The 11,887-nt window shown below is 37.3% G+C and overlaps 1 protein-coding gene across 1 annotated transcript; it reads right to left on the minus strand.

Moving 5' to 3' along the window:
- Positions 1–744: 744 nt before the first annotated feature.
- Positions 745–8,572, minus strand: LOC135626538 (folate-binding protein 1-like). Its single transcript, XM_065131929.1, has 4 exons — positions 8,416–8,572; positions 2,421–2,779; positions 1,760–2,094; positions 745–1,113 (listed from the first exon to the last, which is right to left on the minus strand). The coding sequence occupies exons 1-4, from the start codon at positions 8,504–8,506 to the stop codon at positions 1,008–1,010; spliced, it is 891 nt and encodes a 296-aa protein (XP_064988001.1). The 5' UTR covers positions 8,507–8,572; the 3' UTR covers positions 745–1,007.
- Positions 8,573–11,887: the final 3,315 nt, after the last annotated feature.

Consider the following 11,887-nt stretch of genomic DNA (forward strand, 5'->3'; position numbering starts at 1 on the left):
ATTGAAAATGACCCCTTTCTCAAGTGCACCATTTTTTATTTGGGACAAACTGTTCGTTCATTCAACCAAAATATGGGGTACCCTATTTTAATTATGTCAGCAAAATCAGACAAACCTAAGGCTAATTATACGTAGATTTATCCTCTATAAATCTAAAGATTTAAGATAATTTGTTTTAATATGATCTCTACATTTAAAAATGATGATATATAACAATGTATATACATCGACACATATATATTAGCGACCCTTTCATTGTCCAACAATTGCATCAACATCAACGTAAATATAAAATGATACTCACCTCTTATCACTACTCTCATCATCTACAACAACTACCTATAATCCCCAATGACGTCATCATCTATTACCAACAACTAAAATATTAAAATTATCTTTTACTTTTTATTTTTTATATTTTCATTAATAAAATTAATAATATTAAAATAAATAAATCTAAATATTTCACTCTCATAACTATATAGTTAATAATAAGGGATAATCTATAATTAACATAAACCTACGTTGACCAATGCAAAGGCTTTTTCCCATTTAGCCATCCTAACATCTTAGGACACTGCAAAGGGCCACAACAAGCACAATTGCAAACCTACGTGCATGGTAGGACACTGCAAAGGGCCACAACAAGCACAATTGCAAACCTACGTGCATGGTAGGACACTGCAAAGGGCCACAACAAGCACAATAGCATGGCTAATCGACGTCATGCAAAACTAACAAACACAAAAAAAAAATCCGCTGCTGAATTTGGTAAGGAACAAGCCCCACAATTCATATGAGAGGGTGCAACGCTTAAAATGATTACAACTCCACCGACATCCTATGCCTGACCTGACTACATCCTACAACTGTTGAGCCTGAGCGTAAGAGTCTAAAAAGTGAGAAGGATAATCAACCAGTACATGGCACGATAAAGATGCAACCCGTTATAAAACATGTCATTGCAAAATCACTGCACAATAATGGGTAGATCCAACTGATACTACCTATTTCCTTGTAGTTGAGGACTGCTGGTTGATCCGTGCTTCTAGCCTTTTAGCAGTGCGACGGATGGCTGCTTGCTTATGTCGGTGCGAGTAGCCCTTTCTCTTGCTGTAGGAGCAATAAATAATTCAGAACCTCAAATGTGCAATAAATACCTACTGTAAACCAAATGCTTAATATTAATTCGGGCTTAATATAAATACCTACTGCAAACCAAAGTTAATCACATAACAAGAATATCTAGCAACCATTCAGAAACTCAAAACTAAGATGGTCATATACTCCATTCCACGGTCATATAGGCCACCATGTCACGCTAATGAAAACAGCATGATTAAAATCTTAACCGGGACTTTGTGTAGAAGACTAAAAGACCCTAGCCTCTGTGTGTTTGGTTATCCAAAAGTCTGGCAGAGTCGAGTGCCCCCAAGTCAAATCAAATAACTAATCCCTCCTTTCCAATCCTGTAAATAACTTAGGACTCCACTGAACTTCACTTTCCCCAATTCCAGACCTTCCAGAGTTTCACTTGCACGTTCCAATCGATCTATTTCCAATGAACCACCAAATACTTTCCTCAAAAGTACTTTCGATTAAATAAACTGCCCCAAATAAAATTTTTGATTAAAGCATTGGCAGTAGTTGGACTAAAGAAAGACAATTCTTTTGCCAAAGAACATGTCAGAAAGCTACAAACAGATGATCTAAAATCTATTCTTTCCAATCATTACACGGTATCTGGTATAAGACTAACCTTATTAGAAGAAGTCCTGCAGTAAGAACCATCCCTCCTACAGCCCAAAAAACTTTTTCACTGATTGGCATGTCTCTCACCCATTGCTGAAAATCTTCAAGCACCCATAAGTTTGAAGTTCTTGACCGTGATCTAGATTGTGGAGATTTCCATGAATGGGAAATAGATTCTAGACTTGCTTTTCCTCCATAGCAAAATGGCTCATCATGTCCCTCTATGCTTTGCCTATCTGGCTGAACAGCGAAACCTGCAAAGTGGCAGAGCTCTGTACCATTAGAGGCCCATTCTGTAGCTCTACCACAAATAGTGTCGCTTAAGCCACAAGGTGACAAAGCCTGATGAAGAAGGAAACAAAATGAATAACAAAGTGACTGAAAGCTGAATGTTGCAAGTAATGCAATTACATTGGCATAAAAGAAAACATGGTCACGGTCTCAGAACCAGAAAGAATGTGCTCATTTTAACATCTCTTATTAACTACTGACATGTCTGAATAATTACGCAAACTTTTGATATTATATAACTAGAAGAAGCATAATGCTTCTCAGCTTCCCAAAGAAAATATTTAATGCATTTGCGAAAATTAGCTGAAAGAGATGAAGGAACAAGGGAATTCGCCTAACATCAACTAAAATAAAACAACATTAACTCGAAAAATTACCTGAGTCTTGGCATCAATGGAAAAATATGCACTCGAGCATGCCTGAAAAACCATATCACAGAAAGAGGCACAAACTATAGGTGGTCCAGGCTGAACACCGATACGTGGATCACAGATAGAGCACTCCAACAGTTCCCACAAATGCAAACATTCTTGGCTGCCTTCTCCAGCAGAAGCCAGTCTTCTTATCAGTAGTAAAGCAGGATATGTTTGGGCCACATCACAACATGTATTTTGGCGAAATATTCTACACAATGTAAGATCCTTAGGTCCCTTGTTTACTTTTCTGGGAGGTTTACCATCAGTTGAAAATGCTGGGAAGCGGCCACCAGGAGAAACACACAGTCCACTCGATTGACCTGTATTGAAATGAACTAAATATCACTTCATGTTACTATTCAATCATGCATACCACTCACAATCAACTATCTGTATGTGCAACAGATTTTCAAGAATGTTCATCTTTATGAATCACATTAACAAACATTAAATTAATTACCAATCACTTCCAAGAGAAGGCAAACTTGGCTGCAAAAGGAATTAACTGACTAAAAGGGCAAAGTAGTAAATGGTATACCAAACTTGCTGATGCAGCTAAGAATCCTATCTCTAAAACTACTTCCACTTCTAGAAAGACTCTTAGACATATATACAGAAGCCAGAGTAGGATAGAAGCCATTGCAATTATAGAAGCCAAATTAAATAAAGTACCCTAAAAGCTTTTTGCCCCTTTACGTATAGCTTTCCCAAAAATTCAAACACTTGCAATTTCCGAAATTTTTGTCTAAAGCTTACTGTAAAGACTACAGCATCACCACTGACCAGCTTCTGATGAGAGTCTATGGATTTGTTTGGTTTAAGTTGAGATCAAATTTGTGTTTAGATTCTATCTGTTTGACTCTCGTAATCATTTTCAATTTTCTGCTTATTCAGAGTTCTTTATTATGTATTGAGAAGTTGGTTTAGCTAGATTAGACTTCAATCATGCTGAGTACATGATCAGGTTAGAATGATTATATTAAGTCAATTGAGTTTGTTTTGGTTGTAAACCCTAAAATTATATATGGCGAAAGCTTGACCAATCAACATAGATTGATGATATTGATGGTATTAGATATTTATTATAGAAAATGAAAGAAGAAAAAGAAAAAAAAAATCTATTAGGACTAGATGGTGGAATTTTAAAAATAATAATATAAGAATTTTTAAGAATATGATGGAAAGGAAGACTTAGAATTTAGATGAGATAATATTAATATTATTAGGACTTAGATTAAACCTTAATAACATCAGTATAATTAGTGGATACATCAATATAATATTATTAGGACTTAGATTTATTGTGATGTTATTATACATCAGTATAATAACATCACAATAAATCTCTAGAAACTCTATCGTAGGCTTTCTTCAGATCAATAAAAATCACATGCAAATCTTTTTTCTCTATACTTTTTCATTAGTTGTCTTAATAAATAAATAACTTTTATTGTTGATCTTTCAAGTATAAAACCAAACTGATTTTCAGAGATATTTATTTTGAGCCTTATCTTAATTTCGATAATTCTTTTTTAAAGTTTCATAATATGATTCATGATTTTAGCTTCTCTATAATTTAAAAAGTTTTATATGTCAACCTTATTGTTATAAATTGACACTAAAAGACTCTCTCCATTCATAAGACATCTTGTTGAATCTCATAATTTTATTAAATAAGCTAGTTAACCAATCTACTCTCTGGTCTCTTAAACTTTTTCAAAACTCAATAGGGATACCAACTGGTCCACACTCATAGCGATTTTCACTTTCTTTTTTAGCATCTTTTACTTCACTAGCTCTAATTTCACTAGCTCTAATCTTACGAACAACCTAAAGCTAAATCATTTATGGAATGTTCATCAAATAATTTATAAAAAGAACTTCTCCATCTTTCCTTAACTTCGTTATCATTAACAAGTATTTTATACCTTAATCTTTAATGCATCTAATATTACCTAAATATTTACACTTTCTTTTTCTGGCTTTCGTAATTCAATATATATCTTCTTCTCCTAATTTGTTATAAAAATTATCATAAGCTATATATCTTATTCTACTAACAGCTCTTTTAGCCGCTTTTTAAAATTCTTTAAATTTTTTAAATTTCTCCTCATTTTTTATAATTTTACTAATCTTTAAAAAATGGTTTAATAATAATGCTTTCGGAACTTCCTCACACCACCACCAAGCTTTGAAGGCCTCAATCCTACCATTTAAACTCAATCATGAAGGTTTTGAATCCAATATCAACTACAGCATGATGTACACTGAAATTTTAAAGTCAAAAGTTCATGTGATTAAGACATCCTTGTATGTTTATTACATGGTATAAAAGCTATAGGTTTAGACTATTTTATGTATATGTACATATGTATGTTTAGTAAGTCTGCATCTCTCAGATGTTTGAATAACATTATGCTTAATAGCAACATTAGAACCAAATCTACAAAACCAAAACCTTAATGATCTTAATACCCTAAAACTAGAGAGTTCATAACAAGGAAGAAAAAAAATCCTAAAGTTGCATGTAATCTGGAAAATAGTGCACACAAGATTTTCAGTTTAATTTTGCTTTGGCATATCTTCAATAGGCATTAATAGGCCATACATAAAGTCCAACCACCACCCGTGGAGAAAGATGAAACTAAATTTTGAAAACAATGCTAAGCATTAATAAAATAAGCACCAAATAAATTTAAATCAGGTACTTATACATGAATGAAACTAAAAACAGCTGCAAATTTTATGCATCTTCCAAATTACATTATATTGTAGTAGATTCAACCGTTATCTAAGGCAAGAAAGTAAATTAATATATAACGACACCTAGTTATGCTTTTGGACTTAGTTGGACAAACATGTACCTGAAAAGAAGGAATCTACAGTGATGGGCATTCAATGACCCTTTACTCATGAATCAAAATGACATGAAATCATGTCGTATCTGCAAAATTTATTATCCACTTTGGACACATGAAACCGGAAGGTATGATGGGACAACTAGATATCATATAAGATATACTATGTAAAACATAATAGAACAACCTCAGTTCTGTCATGAATAATATGTGCTTTGATGTCAAACAAGCCACTTCATTATCAACTCTAACATGGTCTACGGCATTTAGAAATTCTGATGTCAAAGTTCATGTAATTAAGACATCTTTGTGTTTTTATCAGATGGTATAACAGCATTCACAAAGCAGAAATATAGACTGTTTTATGTATGTACATATGTATGTTTAATACATCTATATGTCACAGATTTATGAATAACATTAAGCTTAATAGCAACAGTAAAACCACATCTAAAAATCCAAGACCTTGAGGATCTTAATACCCTAAAACTAGAGGGTTCATTATGAGGGAGAAAAAGTTTCCTAAAGTTGCATCTAATCTGGAAAATAGTGAATACAAGAGGTTTTCAAGTTTAATTTTGCTTTAGCATATCTTCAATAGGAATTGATTGGCCATACATATAGTCCAACTTCTACCTATGAAGGAAGCTGAAACTAAATTTTGATAACAATGCTAAGCTATATTAAGCTAAGCACAAAATAAATTTAAATCAGGTATTTATACATGAATGGAACTAAAAATTGCTCCAAATTTTATCCATCATCCAAATTACATGATATCGTATTAGATTCAACCATAGAAATCATACAAGATTCAACCACTTTCTATGTGAAGAAAGTAAATTAATTTATAGCTACACCTAGTTATGTTTTTGGACTTAGTTGGACAAACATGTACCTGAAAACAGAAATCTATAATAATGGACATTCAATGAACCTTTACTCATGAATCAAGATGACAAAGTATCCTGTCATATCCATAAAATTCATTACCCTCTTGGCCACATGGAAACCAGAAGATAAGATGGAACAACTAGGTATCATAGAAGACATACTATGAACAAAAGAATAGAGCAATCTCAGTTCTTTCGTGAATAATATGTTTCGGATGTGTCATGAACACCTGAATTAGTTCAGACTCTGAACTTCAGATAAGAAGTGGTTTGTTTGACATCAAAGCTAATAAGCATAAGTTTCCATTCAAGAAGAGATCTATTTTTGGGACAAATATTAGACTCCAAGTGCTTGCTAAATCTTAACCCTGTTGTGTAAGGTAGGCATTGAACTATGACATTTAGAATTTCAAGAATCATTTGGCTTGTTCAATATAAAATTCCATTTAACAAAGTTGTGTACAAGTGATCGGTTTTTTACTTAAGACACAATTTTGATTCAGGTACATGCTAAAGCAGCTACCTTGAGATGCATAGCAATGAGGCTACCAATTGGATCCAATGTCCCTATTAAAGGAGTCCCCATAAAAGGTACATCGTAAGAGCGCATGCTATATCACATATGTAACTGGACCAGCTCTGCAGATGATGGCACACCACACAAATGCCTATGCCTAAAATACATACATGCATCAACAAGCAACTTAATGACACAAAGTTGACCAATGAAATCATGAAGAACATGTCACAAGATCCAGAAGTCCTACTTCATGATTTTTTTTATTAATGCACAGAAGTAACTCACAGTGATAGTCTAGGTTTGAGATACACTAGTGTCTTCCATATGTGATGGTAGGCTGCAACCCTTGTCATAACAGGAAACCGACCAAGACCAGCTTATGATGCAGGTATTCTACATGCCTGCTGAACTGTTATGTTTGTAACTGTCAAACACTACTTTGTTAATATAACATAGCACTCACCTTGCAGAACCAAGGCTACACAATAAGGGAGAAAATCATGAACTGGAATCTAACAATTAGTCCATGGATCCACAAAGTAGGTCTTACTGAAATTAGAGAAACATGTAGAGTTTTATATTGTGGATATTTATCTCATCAACATCAAGAAAAGGCAGTTGTTATCAGCCGAGAAAGTGAGAAATTTATCGATGAGTTCCACAAAATTGAATATTTGGGAGCAGTTGCTTTGGATAACATCAAGTTCAACAAATCAGCGGGAGACAACATCTTCATGTCGAAGCTGGTTGATGTGTAAGCCATATGGTCAGATAATTGGCAATCAAGACACATAGGAAAACTAATAATTAGAAGTTGCATCATCATGTGGCTACAGAATTATTTACTCTAAGGTATTTCACATCATCTGTGCATTCAAATTATTGTCTCCTTTTTTGCTTCTATTCATCGTCCCTTGAAAATCTTTTCTTCCTCCTCTTCCTTGGGAGGCCAAGCTCCCGCTGGAGGAGTCAGCAGTAGTAACAATTTCACAGACTGCAGCAAGAGCTCATCTACATGGGGACGTGGCTACTGAAAACCCTAAACAAAGAAATTAAGGTGCAGAGGGTTCCAAAAGCTTAGGTTTTACCTATTTTCAATGAACTCCTATATGATCCCCCTTAGCAACCCCATTTAGAGGGTCCACAAGAACCCATTCCATAATAAAACAAACGCCAAGAGCATCAAGATGATACATCATCAAATCAGACTAAAGTGCTCTTGATCAAACCCATAAGTTCTCGTGCCGACCATCACGAAAATCAAGACACGAAAAGAATCAAGATTTCTCGACCAAACCTAATGAATCCCCTTGCAGAACAAAAGCCAAGATCCAATGAATAACCTACGAGAACCAATATTCAATAAACGAATCGCAGTGAACGAAGGCGAAGACCACCAAGACAGTACATCATCGAATCAAAGTCATGCTTTGTTGACCAAACGCCTGGATCAAGATAGCGACCGCCACGAAGATCAAGAGAGCAAAGAACACCCAAGATGATCCAAACACCCACGTATTGGTCCAAGAAGCATTCAGATAACGAAGGAAAAATCGAAAATGGGGTCAAGATCGAATCCAAGAAGCTCATTGAACTCCAATTTTCCAATTCGAGATGCAAGACATTTCAAGAAAAAGGGTTTTAGCGATTTAGGGAGCCTACGAAGGACTCGGACGGGATCTTACCAGCGGCGATCGGAATCGCACTGTTGATGAAGACGAGGAGGAGCAGCAGAAGCAGTGACGCCGACTCGCCGCAACCCATTCCCTCTCCCATCCCTCCGTGTGACGGCGCGTTCCGGCTTCGGAAAGGATCATTCGATGGTAGGAAGTCGCCAGGTGCGGTAACGGGTCGGATGGCGTAGGCCGAGATACCCGACCCGATTACAATTTAGTTCGGCCGAGTCGACGCGAACCTAGTTTTACGGTGGCTCGACTTCGATTTTTAGTGCGGTTTGTCAAACTTTGTTTTAGTAACTCCACCTAATGTCTCATCTCTGTTGTGAGATCCGAATTGATTAATATAAATCGGCCTCCCAAAGTCTGTCAAAATGCCAAACATGTTATGATTATTGCAACAGCAGTTACATTCTACAAATATGAGAAAAGTAAAAAAGAAGTGTTCAAGAGTGGAAGAAGACAAAGAAGTAGATGCATAAAACAATAGCAAGGACTTGAGAGAAAGTATATATATATATATATATATATATGTATATGTATATATATACATATGTATATGTATATATACATATACATATATATATATATATATATGTATATGTATATATATACATATACATATATATGTATATGTATACATATACATATACATATACATATATATGTATATGTATACATATACATATACATATACATATATATGTATATGTATACATATACATATACATATATATATGTATATGTATATGTATACATATACATATACATATACATATATATATATGTATATATTGTTGAATCTCGTATTTTGATGATGAAACTACTTGATATATGTTTATGATTTAATCTGCGTTTTAAGTGACGCAGGATGCTTCGATCCGGATGAGACAATTAAAGCAGGAAAATCATGTTGTGCCGAAGGAACATGTCAGAAGATTGGACGTCGGGCCGGTGGATCGGTCAACGTATCGACAGAAGGCTTCGGGCCATGGACTCGGGCATCGGGCCAAGAAGAGCGGGTATTGTGCCAAGGATATCAGAATTGCGGAGCCAACTGGCCGATTGGGCAATAGGCCGCAGGAAAGGACGATGCGCCGAAGAATTGGACGAAGCGTCGAGGGACCAATGACATGCCGGACAACTTGGTTAATTGCTTAGGATTAATTGTCTCGATCGAAGTTTTGTTTTACATGTGCAGGATTAACTACGATGAAAGTAAGACATGCAGCAGGAGTTGCGCCGGAGTCATGACAATGATCACGTTGGGAGTTCGAGAGCTTGACGGAAGTTCGGACAGTCGTCGGAGGTTTTGCGGGAACAAATCCGAGAAGTCCAGAAGCTTGCCAAAGGAGCTCATCGGAACTTGCCAAGTGGATCGTCGCAAGTCCAGGAGTTTGCCAGAAGTCTGCAGGAGCATCACCGAGGGTTCGTCGGATGATCGACGGAAGTTCGTCGGAAACTCGCCGGAAGAAGCGATTGACGCACCGGAGCAAGCTGCAGAATTTGTCTTAGGAAATAATCGTAGTTAGCACATCGATTAAGTTAGAAATGGGAGGTGATCCCATTAGCTTAATCTTGGGGCAATTGGGCCCCTGAAGAACTCAAATTGGGCCGAATGGATCAACCCATTCGGACCCAGGTTGCTGTGGGAGGTGCAACCGCCCAGGCAGGGAGGTAGCACCGCCCAAGATATGTCTCCCAGCGAGACTGGGCGGTGCAACCGCCCCAGCCAAGAGGTGGCACCGCCCCGGGCTCAGTCTCCGAGCGAGACTGGGCGGTGCAACCTCTTTTGTCAAGAGGTAGCACCGCCAGAGCTCAAGTTTCGAGCTCTGCCAGGTGGTGCAACCTCTCCAGTCAGGCGGTGCAACCGCCTGAGCTCGGTCTTCGAGCTCTGGCAGAGAGGTGCAACCGCCCCTGACAGAGGTGGCACCGCCCAGAGGCTCAGTCTTCGAGCTCTGCCAGGCGGTGCAACCGCCCCAGTCAGAAGGTGCAACCGCCTGATCCCGGAATTCAGGGAATTGACATATTTGAGCTCCAAATTTGAACTGGGTTGGGGCCTATAAGTACCCCACCCATTCAGCACTGAAAGAAAAGAACATACACTTGAAATCTTGCTGTCTTTCTGTGTTTCTTAGAGCTCAAAACTGCTAGCTCTCCTCTTTCTATTCTTCAAGTTTGAGTTGTAAAGAGAGGAGAGAAAACTTCTGTAAGGATTGTCTCCTAAGCCCGTCAAAAGGAGTGAATCTGTAAGAGGGTGGTTGGCCTTCGCCTATTGAAGGAAGGCCTCTAGTTGACGTCGGTGACCTCGTCGGTGGAGGAAGCCAAAAGTGGAGTAGGTCAAGATTGACCGAACCACTCTAAATCTCGGTTTGCATTTCCTTTGAGCATTTTACCTTCACTGCAAACTTCTCAATAGCTTACTGCCCTCTGCGATTTTATGAACGAGTTTCAAGGTTCAGACGTAAATCTGCTTTTTCGTATGATCGTCATATTGCAGATTGCGTTTACATTTTGAGCTTTACCATAACTGCACACTGCCTTTATACTCCTGCTTAAACTGCGTCTTGTCTCATCAAGTGATTTACGAATCAGCATTTAGACATAAATTAGTTTCTTCGTACGAACGCCGGATTTCAGTTTGCGTCGATATTATGGTTTTCATCATAGCTGCAAACTGCCTGCATAGTTTGACTTTAACCTTGCTTAGTATCAACTTTCATACAGAAGTTGTTTTTATCGTTCGAATGCAGCTTTTGATTTTAATCGCAGAAAGTTTTCCGCTGCACTAATTCACCCCCCCCCCCCCCCCCCCCCCCTCTTAGTGCTCTCGATCCTAACAATTGGTATCAGAGCGGGGTATTTCGCATTTCAGATTTACACCCGAGAGAAATGGCTCTTCATGGCTTTCAAGAGGGCTTATCGGTCTTTCGTCCACCGTTGTTTAACGGATTGGACTACACTTATTGGAAAACTCGAATGAGAGTTTTCTTGATTTCTTTGAATTTGGATTTATGGAATATCGTTGAAAACGATTTTCAACTTCCCTCTAAACCGATGAACGAATGGTCGGATTTGGAGAAGAAGTATTTTTCTTTAAACGCAAAGGCTATGAATGCCTTATTTTGCGCTTTGGACAAAAATGAGTTCAATCAGATTTCTACGTGCGAAACGACTTTTGACATTTGGCGAACACTTGAAATCACGCACGAGGGAACTAGTAGAGTCAAAGACTCGAAAGTTAACATTTTATTGCATGATTTTGAGCTTTTTCGAATGCAACCAAGCGAGACTATAGGCGACATGTACACCCGTTTCACGGATGTCGTCAATAGTTTAAGAGCTTTTGGAAAATGTTTTTCGGATTTTGAACTCGTAAACAAGATTTTGCGCTCACTTTCTAAACCTTGGGATTCAAAAGTAACTGCTATTCAAGAATCGAAAAACTTGAACCAATTTCCACTTGAAGAACTAATTGGTT

The sequence above is a fragment of the Musa acuminata genome, chromosome BXJ2-11 (genome assembly GCF_036884655.1).
Source record: "Musa acuminata AAA Group cultivar baxijiao chromosome BXJ2-11, Cavendish_Baxijiao_AAA, whole genome shotgun sequence".
Classification (NCBI taxonomy): Eukaryota; Viridiplantae; Streptophyta; class Magnoliopsida; order Zingiberales; family Musaceae; genus Musa; species Musa acuminata.